General features: G+C 37.7%; 1 protein-coding gene across 1 annotated transcript in view; it reads right to left on the bottom strand.

Moving 5' to 3' along the window:
* The window catches only part of ME1 (malic enzyme 1), a 225,237-nt gene extending 203,900 nt beyond the window's left edge, over positions 1-21,337 (bottom strand). The window contains exon 1 of the mRNA XM_038002209.2: positions 21,022-21,337. Coding sequence (XP_037858137.2) covers positions 21,022-21,099 — 78 coding nt within the window. The 5' untranslated portion in view covers positions 21,100-21,337. The remainder of the gene's footprint in view (positions 1-21,021) is intronic.
* Between the last annotated feature and the right edge of the window lie 55 nt (positions 21,338-21,392).

Below are 21,392 nucleotides of genomic sequence, written 5' to 3'. Positions count from 1 at the left end.
CAAAAGAGACAAAGAAAGCCATTACATAATGGTAAAGGGATCAATTCATCAGGAAGAGCTAACTATCCTAAATATATATGCACCCAATACAGGAGCACCCAGATTCATAAAGCATGTCCTTAGAGACTTACAAAGAGACTTTGACTCCCATACAATAATAATGGGAGACTTTAACACTCCACTGTCAACATTAGACACATCAACGAGACAGAAAGTTAACAAGGATATCCAGGAATTGAACTAAAGTCTGCACTAAGCGGACCTAATAGACATCTACAGAACTCTCCACTCCAAATCAACAGAATATACATTCTTCTCAGGACCACATCACACTTATTCCAAAATTGACCACATAGTTGGAAGTAAAGCACTCCTCAACAAATGTAAAAGAATAGAAATTATAACAAACTGTCTCTCAGACCATAGTGCAATCAAACTAGAACTCAGGACTAAGAAACTCAATCAAAACCACTCAACTACATGGAAACTGAACAACCTGCTCCTGAATGACTACTGGGTATATAACGAAATGAAGGCAGAAATAAAGATGTTCTTTGAAACCAATGAGAACAAAGACAACATACCAGAATCTCTGGGACACATTTAAAGCAGTGTGGAGACAGAAATTTAGAGCACTAAATGTCCACAAGAGAAACTAGGAAAGATCTAAAATTGACACTGTAACATCACGATTAAAAGAACTAGAGAAGCAAGAGCAAACACATTCAAAACCTAGCAGAAGGCAAGAAATAACTAAGATCAGAGCAGAACTGAAGGAGATAGAGACACAAAAAAACCCTTCAAAAAATCAGTGAATCCAGGAGCTGTTTTTTTGAAAAGATCAACAAAATTGATAGACCACTAGCAAGACTAACAAAGAAGAAAAGGGAGAAGAATCAAACAGATGCAATAAAAAATGATAAAGGGGATATCACCACTGACCCCACAGAAATACAAACTACCATCAGAGAATACTATAAACACCTCTACGCAAATAAACTAGAAAACCTAGATGAAATGGATAAATTCCTGGACACATGCACTCTCCCAAGACTAAACCAGGAAGAAGTTGAATCCTTGACTAGATCAATAGCAGGCTCTGAAATTGAGGAAATAATTAATAACCTACCAACCAAAAGAAGTCCAGGACCAGATGGATTCACAGCTGAATTCTACCAGAGGTACAAGGAGGAGCTGATACCATTACTTCTGAAACCATTCCAATCAATAGAAAAAGAATCCTCCCTAACTCATTTTATGAGGCCAACATCATCCTGATACCAAAGTCTGGCAGAGACACAACAAAAAAAGAGAATTTTAGACCAATATCCCTGATGAACATCGATGCAAAAATCCTCAGTAAAATACTGGCAAACCGAATCCAGCAGCACATCAAAAAGCTTATCCACCATGATCAAGTGGGCTTCATTCCTGTGATGCAAGGCTGGTTCAACATACGCAAATCAATAAACATAATCCAGCATATAAACAGAACCAAAGACAAAAACCACATGATTATCTCAATAGATGCAGAAAAGGCCTTTGACAAAATTCAACAGCCCTTCATGCTAAAAACTCTCAATAAATTTGGTATTGATGGAACGTATCTCAAAATAATAAGAGCTATTTATGACAAACCCACAGCCAATATCATACTGAATGGGCAAAACCTGGAAGCATTCCCTTTGAAAACTGGCACAAGACAGGGATGCCCTCTCTCACCACTCCTATTCAACATAGTGTTGGAAGTTCTGGCTAGGGCAATCAGGCAAGAGAAAGAAATAAAGGGTATTCAATTAGGAAAAGAGGAAGTCATATCATCCCTGTTTGCAGATGACATGATTGTATATTTAGAAAACCCCATCGTCTCAGCCCAAAATCTCCTTAAGCTGATAAGAAACTTCAGCAAAGTCTCAGGATACAAAATCAGTGTGCAAAAATCATAAGCATTCTTATACACCAATAACAGACAGAGAACCAAATCATGAATGAACTCCCATTCACAATTGCTTCAAAGAGAATAAAATACTTAGGAATCCAACTAACAAGGGATGTGAAGGACCTTTTCAAGGAGAACTACAAACCACTGCTCAGTGAAATAAAAGAGGACACAAACAAACAGAAGAACATACTATGCTCATGGATAGAAAGAAGCAATATTGTGAAAATGGCCATACTGCCCAAGGTAATTTATAGATTCAATGCCATCCCCATTAAGTTACCAATGACTTTCTTCACAGAATTGGAAAAAACTGCTTTAAAGTTCATATGGAACCAAAAAAGAGCCCACATTGTCAAGACAATCCTAAGCCAAAAGAACAAAGCTGGTGGCATCATGCTACCTGACTTCAAACTATACTACAAGGCTACAGTAACCAAAACAGCATAGTACTGGTACCAAAACAGAGATATAGACCAATGGAACAGAACAGAGGCCTCAGAAATTATACCACACATCTACAGCCATCTGACCTTTGACAAACCTGACAAAAACAAGAAATGGGGAAAGGATTCCCTATTTAATAAATGGTACTGGGAAAATTGGCTAGCCATAAGTAGAAAGCTGAAACTGGATCCTTTCCTTACTCCTTATACGAAAATTAAATCAAGATGGATTAGAGACTTAAATGTTAGACCTAAAACCATAGAAACCCTAGAAGAAAACCTACGTAATACTATTCAGGACATAGGCATGGGCAAGGACTTCATGTCTAAAACACCAAAAACAAAGGCAACAAAAGCCAAAATTGACAAATGGGATCTAATTTAACTAAAGAGCTTCTGCACAGCAAAAGAAACTACCATCAGAGTGAACAGGCAACCTAGAGAGTGGGAGAAAATTTTTGCAATCTACTCATCTGACAAAGAGCTAATATCCAGAACCTACAAAGAACTCAAACAAATTTACATGAAAAAAAACAAACCCCCATCAAAAAGTGGGCAAAGGATATGAACAGACACTTTTCAAAAGAAGACATTTATACAGCCAACAGACACATGAAAAAATGCTCATCATCACTAGCCATCAGAGAAATGCAAATCAAAACCACAATGAGATACTATCTCACACCAGTTAGAATGGCAATCATTAAAAAGTCAGGAAACAATAGGTGCTGGAGAGGATGTGGAGAAACAGGAACATTTTTACGCTGTTGGTGGGACTGTAAACTAGTTCAACCATTGTGGAAAACAGTGTGGCGATTTCTCAAGGATCTACAACTAGAAATACCATTTGACCCAGCCATCCCATTACTGGGGATATACCCAAAGGATTATAAGTCATGCTGCTATAAAGACACATGCACACGTATGTTTATTGTGGCACTATTCACAATAGCAAAGACTTGGAATCAACCCAAATGTCCATCAGTGACAGACTGGATTAAGAAAATGTGGCACATATACACCATGGAATACTATGCAGTCATAAAAAAGGATGAGTTTGTATCCTTTGTGGGGACATGGATGCAGCTGGAAACCATCATTCTCAGCAAACTATCACAAGAACAGAAAACCAAACACCGCATGTTCTCACTCATAGGTGGGAACTGAACAATGAGATCACTTGGACTCGGGAAAGGGAACATCACACACCGGGGCCTATCACGGGGAGGGGGGAGGGGGGAGGGATTGCATTGGGAGTTATACCTAATGTAAGTGACGAGTTAATGAGTGCAGCACACCAACATGGCACATGTATACATAGATAACAAACCTGCACGTTGTGCACATGTACCCTAGAACTTAAAGTATAATAAAAATAAAGAAAAAGAGGCTGAGGTTGGAAGATCGTTTGATCCTGGGAGGCTGAGGTTGCAATGAGCTGAGATCACACCATTGCACTCCAGCCTGGATGACAGACCTAGACCTCGTCTTGAAAAAAAGAAAAAACTAAACTAAAAAAATAATTTTCCTGATGGTATCCAACCTCATTTTCCCTCCCAAAATTCAGCCAGATGACATATGTATTTATAAGGTAAAGTTTATATCAGAAAATAATCATATAAAAATAATTACTCTGAATGCATTTTACTATACAAACTAATTCCTCACTATTAGTTTTTAAAGGACAGAAAACCAATTATTTAAGACCAACAATATATTAAACACAGCTTCTTTACAAAAAAGATCATTTGGTTTCATTGCATAGTAATTAATTTTCACTCGTGTGATATAAAGTAATTTTAACCTGGTAATGATTTTTACAATATATCTAAAATACATTCAGCTAAGTCTTGGCCTTTGATACCCTAAAATTTACAGCAAAATATCACTTTACAGTACCCCCAAATTATTTCATTGAGGTATAAATATAGGACATAAGCGTTACAATTTTGTGATTTAAGTGACATGTTTGCTTAAATTTTTTTTAAAAAAAGGAAAGAACACCTGTACCTGACAGCAAATGGATTTTTAAAACATTGGATGAGAGGTTTAAGTATTTTTCACTTAAAAGTCTTATTACTGATTATTATAGATTCTTTCTAAGGCTGAAAAATTGTTAGCCATCAACATCAACACTAAATTTTCCCAAATATATTTCTTGAAATCACTGAAATCATTTGAAAAGTTTCAAAAGCTTTTCAGCAAGATGGAGTGCTATTTTATCATAAGAAGTTGTAAGGCAAATTTCACAGTCACTAAATCAGTAGAGAAAAGTATCTGTTAAATAAGCAGATTGAGACTTTTCAGTAAATAACTGAAACTAGCAATGTACACAAATGATGAAAAATCAAAATTTAAGATCTTCAATTGAAACATGTATGAATAATCCAAAAAACCACTGGTTGCCAGTAGAGTTCCTAGTTATCATATGTACCTTTACACTATTTTAAAAAATCTTATATATGTGACAAAATCCTCTACGCCTATGACAGTGTGTATAGTGATTACTCATATAGTGAACCAGAAAGATCAGAATTATAAAATAATCCTCTATTGTGTCTTGATTTCTTAACTCTTCAAGCTAATAGAAGAATCTGAAGACTATGAGCATTAGACAGCAATTCCAACACATTTAATTACCAATTAATTTACACATGAAGTTGCAAATGTCTGTTTCTTCCTGTGTCCCTTGCCTATCCCTGAATAATGATCTCCTTCAAGGGATAATTCTATCATAGAATTTCCCATACTTCATTGTTTCTGCTTACCTGCTGTTTTACCCAGGTCTAGAAGACAGGCAATATACTATTCATATTTGTATGACAGCACTAGAACAATGTCGGGATGGAGCAGGGCCTTAATACATTTTAAATACACAAATGGATGCATAAATATATTAATGTGAAACAAATTTTCAGTACTCTGTGGTTCAGTTATGTGTAGTTCTATTTTGAATAACCAAATCATCGAATTCAAATTTCAAAGAAAGATTTATTTATGCAATAGTACAAAGAGTGCTCATGATTTTAAAATCTCCCAAATAATAATTAAGCTTTCCACACATACGTTAGGAAATCATTTAATTAAACTAATCCACTATTAACAAGTTTTTTCATTGACTTTAAACCAGGCATTCAAGATCAACTTTGGTTTAACCAAAATATGTATCTACATATCAGCATAAGTGCCAGAGTTTATGGGGATTTTTTAAAGTACTTTCATCTTGACCAGGTTTCTCAATCTTGACACTAGTGACAGTTTAGGACAGACAACTATTTGTTGTAGGCAGCTATTCAGTACATTTTTGGTATTTAATAGATTGTGATAATCCATACACTAGATATTTAGATGCACACTTCACCAACAAATATGACTGAATAGCAACATAAGACTAAAGGGCATACCATTTGTCAAGTTTGAGTCACAAGTAGATATGACTTAACACTTGATTTTGAGCAAATATTTAAGGTATTAAGGGTTAAATGGAGATTTGCCTCAATTATTGCATCTGCTAAATAAGGCTAATCAACTATTTATTGAACACGTAGTATGTTATGTGTGTTTCACTGGGTTGTTGGGAAGAAAAAATGAGACCAGGTGTTTTTGCATCCTATGTAAATTATAAAGTGTTATATAAATGTTTATGTTATTAAGTTTTAAAATAAAGTCACTAATATGCACATGCTAAGTGAATACTGACTTTTATTCTTCACATTCCAGTATGGTGAAAGCTTCTGAGTTTAAGAATCAGTTTTCAGAGACCAAGGTCATTGCTTTTGGTGAAGAACCAATTTAGCTCCCTATCAGAGGCTTTTAACTTAAGGTTCACAGACCTAATCACAGATTCTCAAGGCACAGATGAGTAATTAATGAGGCCTGAACTTGGACATCTTTTCATAAACTCTATGAGATTTAGTATTTCCTTCCATTTTAAATGAAATAAACAAGAGACATATTAATAGTAGTTCCTAGCCAGGCACTGTGACTCATGCCTCTAATCCCAACAGTTTGGGAGGCCAAGGTGGGAGGATTGCGTGAGCTCAGGAGTTCGAGACCAGCCTGGGCAACATAGTGAGATCCCCATCTCTACAAAAAAAAGAAAGAAAAAAATTAGCTGGGTGTGGTGGCATGCACCTGTAGTCCCAGCTACTTGGGAGGCGGAGGTGGTAGGATGTCTTTTGCCCAGGAAATCAAAGCTGCAGTGAGCCAAGATCATGCCACTGCACTCCAGGCTGGGTGACAGAGTGAGACCTGTCTCAAAAAAAAAAAAAATAGCAGTTTCTTTGTCTTTTCAATAGAAATAACAACTATTTTTATGTCATGTTACATCTCTGGCATGTATCTGGAAATAACATTCATGTTCTTCATGACTTTGAAATTTCTGCAGCTTTAGATCCGCAGTAAGGTTTGTTTTGTTTTGCTTTGTTTAGAGACAGTCTGTTGCCCAGGATAGAGTGTGGTAGTATGATCATAGCTCACTGCAGCCTCGAATTCCTGGGCTCAAGCAATCCTCTTGTCTTAGTTTCTTGAGTAGCTAGGACTATACACATACACCACCACATCTGGAAATTTTTTTTTTTTTTTTTTTTTTTGAGACAGGGTCTCAGTATGTTGCCCTGATTGATCTCAAATATCTGTCCTCTGTCCTTAAGCAATCTTCCTCCCTTGGTGTCCCAAAGTGCTGGGATTAGGGCATGAGCCACTGTGCCTAGCTGTTTTTTTTTTTTGTTTGTTTTTTTGTTTTTTTTTTTTGAGATGGAGTCTCACTTTGTCGCCCACGCTGGAGTGAAGTGGCGTGATCTCAGCTCACTGCAACCTCCACCACCCAGGTTCAAGCTGTTCTCCTGCCTCAGCCTCCCAAGTAGCTGGGACTACAGGCGCATGCCACCATGCCCAGCTAATTTTTGTATTTTTAGTAGAGATGGGGTTTCACCATGTTAGCCAGGACAGTCTCGATCTCTTGACCTCATGATCCACCCACCTCGCCCTCCCAAAGTGCTGGGATTACAGGCTTGAGCCACCGCACCAGGTCCAACTTTTTTAAATAACATGAACAGGCACACAGGCTACTCATGTAGACAACTGTGATATTGATCCCTTTAAAAAATAAAACTTTACTTTAAATTGCCCATATTTAAATATATATCTTGCTGCATAAGTCTTCAATAAAGAGGAATATATCTTACAATACACATTTGTAAGATATATTTGTTAATATTTTGATATCTATATTTTATTACAAATGGTTTCCTTTGTAATGCTATGTATACTGTTTATTTAAAATCATTGCTTTAAGGAGTCCACAGACTTCATCAACTTTCCAACTTTTGTGTCTTTGGCACAAAATATGTTAAGGACTGTTGCAGAGGACTATACTTCAGTTTCTTAAAGGATATATACCTCAGACATGATATTCCCAGAAATACCACAAGATGGCTTTCTTGCTTCAGATCCACTGTGGAGATGTTTTTCTCTCCTTTTACAGTTACTTTACGGGGGGTTGTGAAGCTCACTGTACTGGTCAGTTTTCCTAAGAAACTGAACCTTCATATATATGAAGAGATTTATTATGAGAGAAATATTGTAACTGACTCACATGATTATGGAGGCTGACAAGTCCAAAGACCTGCTGCCAGCAAGCTAGAGACCCAAGAGAGCCAATGGTAATGGTGTAAATCCAGTTTGAAAGCCAGGAGGTTCAAGACTCAGGAAGAGCCCACATTTTAGTTTGAGTCCAAGGGCAGGAAAAAATTGATGTCCCAGCTTCAGGACAGTCAGGCAGGAGAAGTTCCCTCTTACTCAGCTTTTTTGTCCTTTAACTGATTGGATGAGGCCCACCGACATTAGGAAGGGCAATCTGCTTTACTCAATTCAAATGCTTATCTTATCCAGAAACACTCTCACTGACACTACAAGAGTTACAAGAGTAATGTTGAACAAATGTCTGTGCACCCCATGGCTTAAGCAAGTTGACAGATAAAATTAATCATCACACTCACAGATATCGTTGAGTGAATGTTTACAATGTATATAGGAACTACCCCAATGAAACAGTGTTTTGTCAGGTATGGTCCATAGTCTCATTAGGCTTATGATATAAAGAGCTTAACAGGATATTATATGAAAAGCTACACAAATAACTATAACAATTGCGATAAGTACAGGGAAAAGAAAAGGAAAAACTTAATTTAGGCAGTTAAAAAAGAATAGTTCACTGAGGAGTAATGTCAAAATGCAATCTGAAGGATGACTAGAAAGAGTAGCAGTTGACCAGGTGAGAAGTTGGGGATAGGCAGAGAAGAAACAGCATGGACATAACGCCTATTGCAGAAAAGCTTGGCTTCTCAGGGAAAGCATAGGGAAGGAAACTGCACCAACCATGAGAAAATGATAAAAGATGAGCACTGGAAAGACGGTACGAACCTGAGTGGGCAAGTCCTAGTTAACCAGGTAAGAAGTTTCAAACATTATCCTAAGAGTAATGGGAAGCCCCAGCACCTTTCCTGACTAGTTATTCCATTTCATAAAAATGTTGTGAGTTTAGCAATAGTCAACCTGCATGTTTATCACTCACCATATTAAGGAATCCACATACTAAGGCTAGCTCAGATTTAAAAAAAAAAAAAAACAAAAACAAAAGGTGGTGAGTATAACAATGCTTTAGAACTAGTTTCAGACTACCAGGCAAATCATAGATGGCTCAACCTGATATCATGATTCTTAATCTGTTTTGGGTGTCTCTATAAAATTCACATATATACTCCCACCTGAAACATTTGTCTTTATAACATTATCTCCTATCTACCACACTAAGGGCATATCTGATTCATGCCCTGTATCGATAACATTTTAACTTATGAAAATTAACTTTAAAAAATACTTCATACAATATCTGTAGTATATAATGAAAACACTGGTCACTGGCAACAGTGGTTGCCTCTAGGAAGGGGAACCAGCTAGCCCAGACACAGAAGTGGCAGACATACTTTTCATATTATTATATCTTCTTATTTTTATAAAATTAATCTATGACTATTTTTAAAATATTAAGAACCATTCACCTCAATTTCCAAGAACCTTACATTCATATTTAATATTTACATTTATTAAATCTCAATGCTTTTGCTTCTGGCAGCTCTAACTATGGTAGAGACTACCAATTGCCTACCACAACATCTATTTCCCTTTTCCTTCCCAGGAACAGAATCCTAATATTATTTGGGGTTGCAAAGCATTAAATAAAAGACATTTCCTGACTCCCCTGTAGTTATATGTGGCCATATGACAGAGTTCTGAACAATGAGACCTAAGTGGAAGTATCATGTGAAATGTGGGGAAGGCTACTTTAAAGAGGGGACTCCACTGAAAAGTAAGCCTTCTTGTAATTCTCTCATTTCTTCCAGCAGCCATCTTGGAATGTGTAGGTGGTATTTTTTTTTTTTTTCTTTTGAGATAGAGCCTTGCACTGTCACCCAGGCTGGAGTGCAGTGGTAAGTCTTGGTTCACTGCAACCTTCACCTCCTGGGTTCAAGCGATTCTCCTGTCTCAGCCTCCCAAGTAGCTGAGACTACAGGCTCCCACTGCCATGTCTGGCTAATTTTTATATTTTTATTAGAGACGGAATTTCACCCTGTTGGCCAGGCTGGCCTCGAACTCCTGACCTCAAGTGAGCCACCCACCTCAGCGTCCCAAAGTGTTTGAATTACAGGCATGAGCCACTGCGCCCAGCCTGTAGATGGTATCTTTAGACCTACATACTCAATTAGGACCATGAAGTGATCCTGAAGATGACAGAGCAGCAAGAGAGAAGCCTATGTTCCTGATGACTTTGTGGACCCACCAAACAGTTTATCATAATTAAGCTGTATCGTAGTTAACTCACTTTCATTTTGCTTTTTTGTTATATGTAACAAAACCTAATCCTAAACAATATAGTGGTCATCCTTATAACCATTAAGGAAAAGAGATTCTCCAACACACATTCAACAGCATATAAAAGAGGTTATTGTGCATTTATCTCACAAGGTAGAATGTGAACTACCGAGAGGTGATAGCAATATCTTCAAGGCAAGACAGTGTTACTTCAAGAATAATCCCTGATGCATCCATTCAACAAATTATTACAGAATGCCTACTACATTCCAGGCCCTAAGAGCAACTATATTGAAAGATAAATTTATGATGCAAACCAGTATAACACTCCTTCCCACATCCACAAAGAAATTTTGTTTTGTTGTTGTTGTTGTTGGGATTTTGTTGTGTTTTTTGTTTTTGTTTGTTTGGTTTTAAGTAGTGGAAAATTTAATAGGCATGAAAGAAGGGGGAAGAAAGAAAGAAGAAGCTTCCCTGTATGGAGACAGGGAGGGGGCCCCAAAGCCAAGAGAGGGAACCCCAAAGAAAGTTTGAACATTGAACTTCCTATTCTCCTTCACAGCACAAAGAGGGGCAGAAATGAAGTATGTAGATATCAAAAAGGCAAAACTTCTTTCTAAATCCTTAGAACACAGACATTTTAAAAATTATGTATAGAGTTTTGTCTTACATGAACCATTTCCACACAATAATCTTTATTATTAATATTGATTGGTATAGCAAATATGCACCCAGTAAAATGGGAAAAAATTTTGAGTATACATTTGGGAACTAATTCCCTGATATTTTCCTTCTCTGAACTTAAAATCAAGTTAGACTGAGTTTCACACATTCATACCTTAAAAATAACAACCTGAGGATCTGGTTCTGTGCAAAATGGTAGCTATAGTATACTTTGTCTCTCCCACTAAATCCAACAACAATCCTTGTATAGAACGCATTGAGCAGCTATTTGAAGACTGGAAAAATAAACGATAGCAGAAGAACCAAGGAAGAAGATTAGAATCTAAAGTGCCACAAAACCAGATTAAGTTTCCTGGCACTTTTTTCTTCCAACCTGACTTTTTTTTCTCTCTGCTGTAATCAACTGGACTTGACTCAAAAGCAGCAGAAAAGCTGGAAGTGCAACTGATTGTGTACAAAGACTGTGAAGAGAAGCCTTATCTTTCTGGTCCAAGAATCAGAAAGGGGATGCTTAAAGGTCAGAGAAGCAAGAACATCCAATATTCTTTTCCATCCTCTCCAGTTCCAACTCCCAGATAATCCCACAGGGATGGCAGAAGTAAAAACCATGACACATGCCTAAAATTCTAAGGTAAGGGAATCATTCTTTTTACCAGAGGATATAGATCTGGTCTCAAGATCTTAGGTCAAATGTCTATTGCAACTTTCTCTCTCTGTCTTCCAATCGCATGGCCTCAGATGCAAATACATCTGAAGGAAGTACACAACAGGGCAGGAAAACAAAAGCCTAGTTTTCCGTTCAGAGGACTGGAAAGGGGGTCCTCATGGAAACAAAAAAACATCAGAGAGATCACAGAAAGAAGGGAACTCATGAGAGCAATCCCATAAAATTGTATATTAACATCTACACTCGCCTTTGAGCTAAACGTACATAGATCTGACCTTAAACAGCATACCAAAGGCTTTGAGAAGTAAACTATAGCGTAGACTACTGCACAGATCCCACACTATCCACTGGGTGGTACACATAATGGACAAATCCAAATAGTACTACCGAGTAGACTTTGTAAACCAAATGGATATCAGAACCACAGGCCACAGGTGGGTCCAACTTGCAAAATGACGTAACCAGGTTGAGTGACCACTAAAGCTAAGAAGAACAGTATTCCCCTTAAGATATAACTGACAGCTAGAATTTCATAATATGTAAATGTCCAGAAAAGATTAAAAAGTTACTCAACATAGAAAGAAACAGGAAAACGTTGACTTGGAAAATAAAAGACAAATAAGCAAACACCAATCCTGAGGTGTCAGACCTTGAAATTTCTGTACAATGTACAAAGACTTAAAATCAGTTATTATAACCATGCCCAAGAACATAAGGGCAAAGTCTTTCTAAATAAATGGAAAGTAAGTATTGGACAAGAAATAAAAGCTATACCAAATGGAAATTTTAGAACTTAAAAATACAATAATGGTAATAAAATATTCATTGGATGGGCTGAAGAACAGAATTGAGATGAGAGTAGAAAGCATCAGTGAACATAAAGCTAAATCATTAGAAACAAACCAGTTTGAAGAGAAAAGAAGTCCCTAAAAAAGTAGGCCTTTTGATACTATCATGTAGTTACCCGAGGCTCCGAGCCTCAGGACAATATCAAAAGGTCTAACATTTGTTTCATCAGAGTCCCAGAAAGAGAGAAGAAAGAAAAAAATATTTGGAGAAATAATGGCTGAAAATGTATCAAATTTGTACATATACTTACAGAATGTACCTATACTTACAGAATCAGGAAGCTCAGAAAACCCCAAGAAGATAAACCCCAAAACCTCCAAACCCAGAAACATTATATTTAAGATTCTGAAAACTAAAAAGAAAATACCATTAAAACATCCAGATAAAATCGATGTATTACAAACATATATCAACTTGAATGACTGCAGATTTCTCGTCAGGAAAAAGAAACAGCAGGAGGAAGCGAAATGGCGTTTTTTTAGGTCTTAAAGGGAAAGAATTGTCAACTCATTATTCTATTACTATCGAAAATATCCTTCACGAATGAAGATAAAATAGACATTCTCAGAGGAAGAAAAACTAATACAATTGGTTTCCAGCAAACCTGCTCTAAAAAAATGTTAGAGGTCATTCTTTAAATGGAAGAGAAATGATACCCCAAAACAAACATGGAACATGAAGAATGAAAGAGAGCAACAGAAATAGTAACTACCTGGTTAACTATAATAGATTATCCTTTCTCTCTTAAACTCTTTAAAATATGTGTGCCAGTTAAAAACGAAAGTTTGGGTCAGGCACAGTGGCCCAAGTCTGTAATCCCAGCACTTTGGGAGGCCGAGGTAGGCAGACACCTTGAGCTCAGGAGTTTGACACTAGATGGAGTAATATGATGAAATTGTGTTTCCACAAAAAATACAAAAATTAGCCAGGAGTGGTGGCACATGCCTGTAGTCCCAGATGCTCAGGAGGCTAAGGTGGGAGGATCGCTTGAGCCTTGAGATCAAGCCTGCAGTGAGCCATGTTACCACAGCCCTCAAGCCTGGATGACAAAGCAAGACTCTGTCTCAACAAATAAATAAATAAATAAATAAATAAATAAATAAATAAATAATAAAGAAAAATAAACAAAATAAAAATAAATAAAAGTTACAGGCCACACCTATAATACCAGCACTTTGGAAGGCCACAGTGGGAAGATTTCTTGCGCCCAGGAGTTTCAGATCAGCCTGGGGAACATGGTAAAATGCCGTCTCTATGGAAAAATACAAAAATTAGCCAGGCATGATGGTGTGCACCTAGAGTTCCAGCTACTCAAGAGGATGGACTGAAAAAAAAAAAAAGGTATAAACATTACATTAAATTACTATTTTAAAAATATTTATGTAATACATATAAATAGATATAAGAGGATATAATACATATAACTACAACATAAATAGAGGAAGGTAATGAGACCTATATGATGGTAAGATTTCTATATTTCAATTGAAGTGGTGAAATTTTAACTTTAAGTTGATTGTGAAAAGTTCAGTAAGTGTATCATAATCACCACACCAAGTACTACAAACAAGCTATACAAAGAAATATTTTCAAAAACTCATGGAATAAATCAAAATGGAATAATAAAAATATTTAAGTAACTAAAAATTAGTTTGGAGACAAAAAATAGAGGAATGAAAAATAAGGAAACAGACACCTATGATATGATAGAAATCTGTTTATCTCTCTGTGCATCAACAATTACATTAAATGTAAATGGCCTAAACACAGAAATCAAAAGACAGAGATTGTCAAAAATTGGCAATGGCTACAAGCAAACCTGACTGATTAGATCATTACTTCTTCTCACCTACATGTTCCTGTCAAAGTCCAGAAAATGTCAACTAAACAAAGCAAGGGAAAGTGCTGTATTATGAAATTTTGCTTCAATTACAGAAGTATATTATTACTTTGCTAGGGCTGCCACAACAAGCACCACACAATGGGTGGCTTAAACATAAATTTATTTTATCAAAGTTGTGAAGGATAGAAGTCCAAAATCAATGTGTCTGCAGGGTTGATTTTATTCTATGGCTTCTCTCCTGGACTTACTAGATAGCCATCTTAAGACTCTGAATAGACAATTTAAATGTATTTTAATATATTCTAAGCCTAAAAGGCCAATGCCTAATAGTATAATAGAAGTCTTAGAACTCCTTCAGCCTCTGGATCTCTAAGGTTTTATTTTTCTGTTTTTCTTTTTTCTTTCTTTTTTTTTGCTTTGTTTTGTTTTTCTGAGACAACGTCTCACTCTGTTACCCAGGCTGGAATGCAGTGGGTGTGATCATGGCTCACTGTGGCCTCCCACCTCAGCCACTCAAGTAGCTGAGACTATAGGTGCACACCTCCGTGCCCAGTTTTTTGTATTTTTTTTTTTTTCGTTTTTGTAAAGACGGGGTTTTGCCATGTTTCCCAGTCTGGTCTTGAACTCCTGGGCTCAAGTGATCCTCCCACCTTGGCCTCCCAGGTGGCTCACATCTGGCATTACAGGTGTGAGCCATCACACCTGGCCTCATGACATAATTACTAACACTGGTATGAATACTGTATTAGTCTGTTCTCATGCTACTAATAAAGACATATCCAACACTGGGTAATTTATAAAGGAAGAGGCTTAATTGACTCACAGTTCAGCATGGCTGGGTAGGCTTCAGGAAATATACAATCATAGTGGAAGGGGAAACAAACCATCCTTCTTCACGTGGCAGCAGCAAAAAGAAAGAGCAAAATGGGGCAAAGCCCCTTATAAAACCATCAGATCTCGTGAGAACTCACTCACTACCAGGAGAACAGGAGCATGAGGATAACCACCCCCATCATTCAATTACCTACCACTGGGTCCCTCCCACAACACATGGGGATTATGGGAACTACAATTCAAGATGAGATTTGGGTAGGAACACAGACAAACCATATCAAACATGCAAGTACTTTTGCTGATGTTCTTACTCAACCATTACCTGATTATTGAAAAAATAATACCAGTGTTTTAATATCCAGGGTTTGTATATTAGTACAAAAGCTCTAGTAGTTATAGTCTCCTGTTTTTAGAGAACATTATTCATTATTATATTACTTGATTTTCTACTATGGTTTCAATGTGTCCCCCAAAGTTCATGTGTTGTTTAATCCCCAATGCAACTGTGTTGACAGGTGGGATTTTTATGAGGTGATTAGTATTGTTAATGCAGGAGTGGGTTCCTTATTGCAAGCAAGAGTGGGTTCCTTATAAAAGCAAGTTCAGCCCTCTCTTGCTCTTTCTCACCCTCTATCATCCCCTCTCTTGCCTTCCGCCATGGGATGATGTAGCAAGGAGGACCTTCCCAGATGCCATATCACACAGCTAATTGGCAGACTTGGGACTTGGGCTCATTTCTTCTAGGCACAAAGTTTTAGAATGTCCATTCCTTTACATCACATTCTCCCCTACTTGTCCAAAAGTTAGAGGGAAATCAGAGCTGAAAAATGAAAAATCTCAAATCCATTCTTCTCTTCAATATTTCTTATACTCCATATCACCTGTCTCAAGAGTTATCATATCAAACTCATCTTTCTTATTACACCACACATTTTGTTATTGTGATATTCTATACTACTACTGTTGTTTCAACTGCAGAAAGGTAACAAACATATACAGAGGTATCTGGCTGTATATGACATTCACATAAGTAGGATTTTATCATAAATAATAAATCAGTTTCTCATGTTGCGGAGGCAACTCTAGAGAACTGTGGTTGGATGAAATTTTCTGAATAATTCATTCAGGTCTAGTTTACATTGAAGAAAAAGAGGTTTAGGGTACTTTTCCTTCATTGTCATGGATCTTATTTCTCTCTCTTTTCCTTACAACACACCCAGCTAGGTCTTATCATGCCAGGAAGCAAACAGCTACAAAAGCTGATTTTTTAGATTTAAAAGTCAGTAATGCTGACTCAAATTAACTTCGATAAAACACTATCTTCTACTGGAACATAACTCTTAAACATGACTTATACTGAACCAAACTGCCTAAAATATGGAAGAGTGGTGTCTTTTGGAGATTTACTTATGGGTCATATTATTATTTAATCTTAAGATATAGAAACCACGTAAGCACAATTATGATAGAACTAACAATTAGTGTTTTCTACCATTGCAAAGGGAAATAAACTAATTGAGAAATAAAAAATAAGAATGATTATTTTATTGTGCATAAAATTTTAATTTTGAAGGGCAATTTATAAAATATGATTGTTAGTCGCATGAAAATTATTGAGAAAAAATTTAAAACACAACTCATCTATATCAGACCATATCCCTGAAAATAAAATCAAAACCACAATGAGATACCATCTCACACCAGTTAGAATGGCAATCATTAAAAAATCAGGAAACAACAGGTGCTGGAGAGGATGTGGAGAAATAGGAACACTTTTACACCGTTGGTGGGACTGTAAACTAGTTCAATCATTGTGGAAAACAGTGTGGCGATTCCTCAAGGATCTACAACTAGAAATACCATTTGACCCAGCCATCCCATTACTAGGGATATACCCAAAGGATTATAAGTCATGCTGCTATAAAGACACATGCACACGTATGTTTATTGTGGCACTATTCACAATAGCAAAGACTTGGAATCAACCCAAATGTCCATCAGTGACAGACTGGATTAAGAAAATGTGGCACATACACACCATGGAATACTATGCAGCCATAAAAAAGATGAGTTCGTGTCCTTTGTAGGGACATGGATGCAGCTGGAAACCATCATTCTCAGCAAACTATCCCTAGGACAGAAAACCAAACACTGCATGTTTTCACTTACAGGTAGGAACTGAACAATGAGAACACTTGGATACATGGTGGGGAATATCACACACCGGGGCCTGTCATGGGGTGGAAGGAGGGGGGAGGGATAGCATTAGGAGATATACCTAATGTAAATGATGAGTTAATGGGTGCAGCATACCAACATGGCACATGTATACATATGTAACAAACCTGCATGTTGTGCACATGTACCCTAGAACTTAAAGTATAATAAAAAAAATTTTTTTTAACATTAAACATTAAATTAGACACGTTTATATAAAACCGGCAAAGATAAGCATCTTAAAAACAGTCTGGGCTGTGCAAAGAAAAATATTAAATCTCCTAAACATGAGGCAGATTTACTTCCCCAATGGCTTTGATGAAATCCTATCTGGAATAACGCATATTTTCGTGTAAACAAATAGTAAGGCTTAAACTCATACATGAATCATAACAAATGAAAATCCTAATTCTCTTAAGTTTTATGAAAATTTTTGAATTCATATCACATCTACTGTTAACTTTGATTTTACCAAGATGAAGCACCTCCCTTAGGTTATCCAGCAAGTAATTAAAATTTCATGACATTATCAAGCTTAAACCAAATTCCAACTTTTCTGACTATATTCCAGCATACAATATAATGGCATAGGAAGTCAACTAAACTTTAGACTTCAATGTGAATTTATTTTCACAAAATTACTTTAAAGAGGATAATGCCCAAACGATCACTTTAAAAGCTGAGTTCTGTTTAAAGACAAAAAATAAAGACATGGCTCATTCATTAAGTAAACATTTATTTAATGTCTACTGACCAAAACACTGTACTAAATATTGTGACTCCTGCCCTATGACAATCAAAGAAATAAGAAAAAAAATACAACTTATGGCTGGGTGCAGTGGCTCACGCCTGTAATCCCAACACTTTTGGGAGGCTGAGGCTGGCGGATCACTTGAGGTCAGGAGATTGAGACCAGCCTAGCCAACGTGGTGAAACCCTGTCTCTATTAAAATATAGAAATTAGCTGGGCATGGTGGCGCATGCCTGTAATCTCGGCTACTCAGGAGGCTGAGACACAAAAGTCACTTGAACCCAGGAGGTAGAGTTTGCAGTGAACGGAGATCGCACCACTGCACTCCAGCCTGGGCAACAGAACAAGGCTCTGTCTCAAAAAAAAATACAACTTAGTAAATACAAAATTATATAGTCTAACTGAATATAAAAACAGAGGTGTTAAATAATGATAATAAGACTAACATAACTAGGAAATGCTTCCCTAGAGAGATTATTATTAAATCAACTACGACATTTTCATAGTAGAAATTACACACAAAAAGGAAAGAATTAAGAGATTCAGCAAATATATTTTAGGTGGAAGGCTACATTGGGGAACTAATAAGATAAATTTGGAGAAGACTGTAAACCCAATTGACAGATTGATTTTACATTAAACATAATAGGAAATAATAACATACTATAAATGCTTGGATAATAGAGAAGTGAATAAAATGTTAATTAATGAAGGTATCTCTTTCATACATATATGTAGAATGAACTATATCAATGGAAATAAAACCAGCAAAACTGTTGTTGCAGCTACCCAACGGTAAAATGATGAAGTTCTGTGTTAGTGTGGTTGAAGAAAACATGTGACGGGTTGGGTTGTTATGGGAAACTAAAATCTACTATTGTCTCTTTGGAGTCAAAGTTATTACAAAATAATAAGAATAAAAATAAACCAAAACATTCCTGGGCTACTAGCAAACTTAAAGGCCTAGAGGTCTTGAGTGTATGGCAGATGAAGAAAGTCCCATAGCTGTAGTTTCAGTAGTACCCAAGAAATTCTGTTACTCTCATAAGGCACCAGATCACCATCCTAGAACTGAGTAAAAGATTTCACTGATTGCCTCAAAGTTGGTACGCTGAATTGTGAATCCAATTTGACATAATACAAATAAAAAGTTCACTTATTACAAATTTGAAAATGTGCTTTTAACATATTAATGCTACATCTTATCTTTGATGGAAGATCTTTGTGATACTATTATTCTGAAGTAGGAATTAATCCTTAATTCCTAGTAACCTTGTGAACAGGAGTCAAAAGGATTTTTATATAATAAATTCTTGATGTAAGCATAGTAAAGGCAATAATTACTCTTGCTCAGGGATTGCCTATGCCATCTACACACTCTTAATAGACACTCTTGCCCCTGACTTGAGGAAAATCAAACAGGTTATACAACTCATGTGGTCTTTCTTAAGTGTCAACCCAAAATGCGGTCATAAATTACAGTAGGCAGGTGACACATATAAGTCACAAATAGTTTTGTCACATCAAATTTTACTTTTGTTTTACTGAAAATAGGTGGCAAATAATAAAAGAATAATAAAATAAAATGAAATAATCAAATTAGCAATTAAATTTATTTTAAAGAAAGAAATAAGTAGGAATTATTTACAATTTCATAATGCTACATGACCACAGATAGCACATAATCATAGATTTGTAAAAGGTGCCTGTCACCGCAAAAAAACAAGAAAGAACTCACACTAACTGTCACTTATTAAATAAATCATGTCTTTAAGTCATTAATATGATCAACAAATCATCAGGAACACAAGGAAAAAGCTGAGCTCCTGTTCTTAATGCAAAAAGCAGTCCACCAAAGAGACAACCAAAATAACTAAACAGACCTCTGTGCTGACTGATGGCATTTTCAAAGTCCTGAATAAATAGGAAATGTCCAAAGCGCATACACACACACAAACAAAAGGCACAATTCAGAGATAAACCTGGCTGTAAAATAAGTGTGGAAGCAAAATGATAAATTTGGAGGTATTTTTTTTTATTTGAGAGAGATCCCGAGTGTTTATATTGCATCACCAGTGAAGGAAAATGAAGTGTTACCAGGATCCGAAAAGGAGCCTCTGAACAGGGTGTACACCGAATTCCCCTTTAATAAAAAGAAAACAGCTCTAAACAAAAAAAAAGTTTTTAACTTCCAGAAAGCTAAATTAAAAAAAAAAAAAAAAGAAGAAGAAGAAGAAGAAGAAGAAAGAAAAGAAATGGCTTTACCCACAGTCCCATGTCTGGGACAGAGCTCTTCTACCAAGCCATGCAAAGTGTCCAAGACAGAGGCCACCCACCACGCATTCCCAGACTCTTAACCGTGTCACTCCGGAAACCAAGAGGACTTGGATTTCCACATTGCTAACGTGATCTGAAGGCACTCAGTACACATTTCTGTCTGGGCAGGACCAGTTGAATCACTTCTCGCCTTATCAGCCTCCAATAATTGCCACACTGTGTGCAACCAGTAAGTGGGAGGCACATGGAGTCTGACCTGGCAGCCTGTCTGCTACCTTCACCAAAAATACCCCATTCGCACACTTTGTCTGATACTACTTTCATTGTCTGGGCTCTTGTTTTCGGAGAATTGCTGCCGAAGTATCTATCGTAAACAAGTTACACCTTTACCTCTATCCCTAACATGGGATGCCGAGGTGCAGAGGCACCGGCACCGCCCTGCCATCACTCTCGTGGATACGGACCCGATTAGGCGTCCTTCTTCCTTCTGCCCACACCAAGGCCCCCCAGGCCGCCGCCGTTCACCGGGAACCTTCCCAAGGGCGTGGCGGAGGGGCGAGGCCATGGTGCAGGGACCTGCAAGAGGGGCCTGACCCTGATCGAAAGGGGCCGATGGGCGGCCAGGTGGGCCTGCGGGTTTACCTTGTTGAGGTGAGGGTTCCGCGTCAGCAGGTAGCCGCGCTGATGGGTGTGGCGGCGACGGGGGACTTCGGGCTCCATGGCTGGCGCCGGGTTCGGCGGCGGGGTCAGGCCGGGGCGGGCGGCGCGCGCGGTGCAGGCGGCGGATGCTGCTGGGGTGCGGGTGCTGACTGCAGCTGTGGCGGCGGCGGCCGCACTGGGAAAGGCCCAGCGGCTAGGGGCGGGCGTGGGTGGCGAGAGGGGGTGGACGCGTCGGGAGAGGCCCGAGCGAAGCCGGTGTCCCCAGCAGGGCAGCCTGCGAGAAGCGCTGAGTCATGGCAGGAGATCATCCGAGCCCGCGTGTGAGGAGGAGGAGGAAGAGCGAGGCCCTGGCA

The sequence above is a fragment of the Chlorocebus sabaeus genome, chromosome 13 (assembly GCF_047675955.1).
Source record: "Chlorocebus sabaeus isolate Y175 chromosome 13, mChlSab1.0.hap1, whole genome shotgun sequence".
In the NCBI taxonomy this organism is placed as follows: domain Eukaryota; kingdom Metazoa; phylum Chordata; class Mammalia; order Primates; family Cercopithecidae; genus Chlorocebus; species Chlorocebus sabaeus.
Note: the sequence above shows the minus strand (reverse complement) of the source record. Positions and strands in the feature narration are given on the sequence as shown.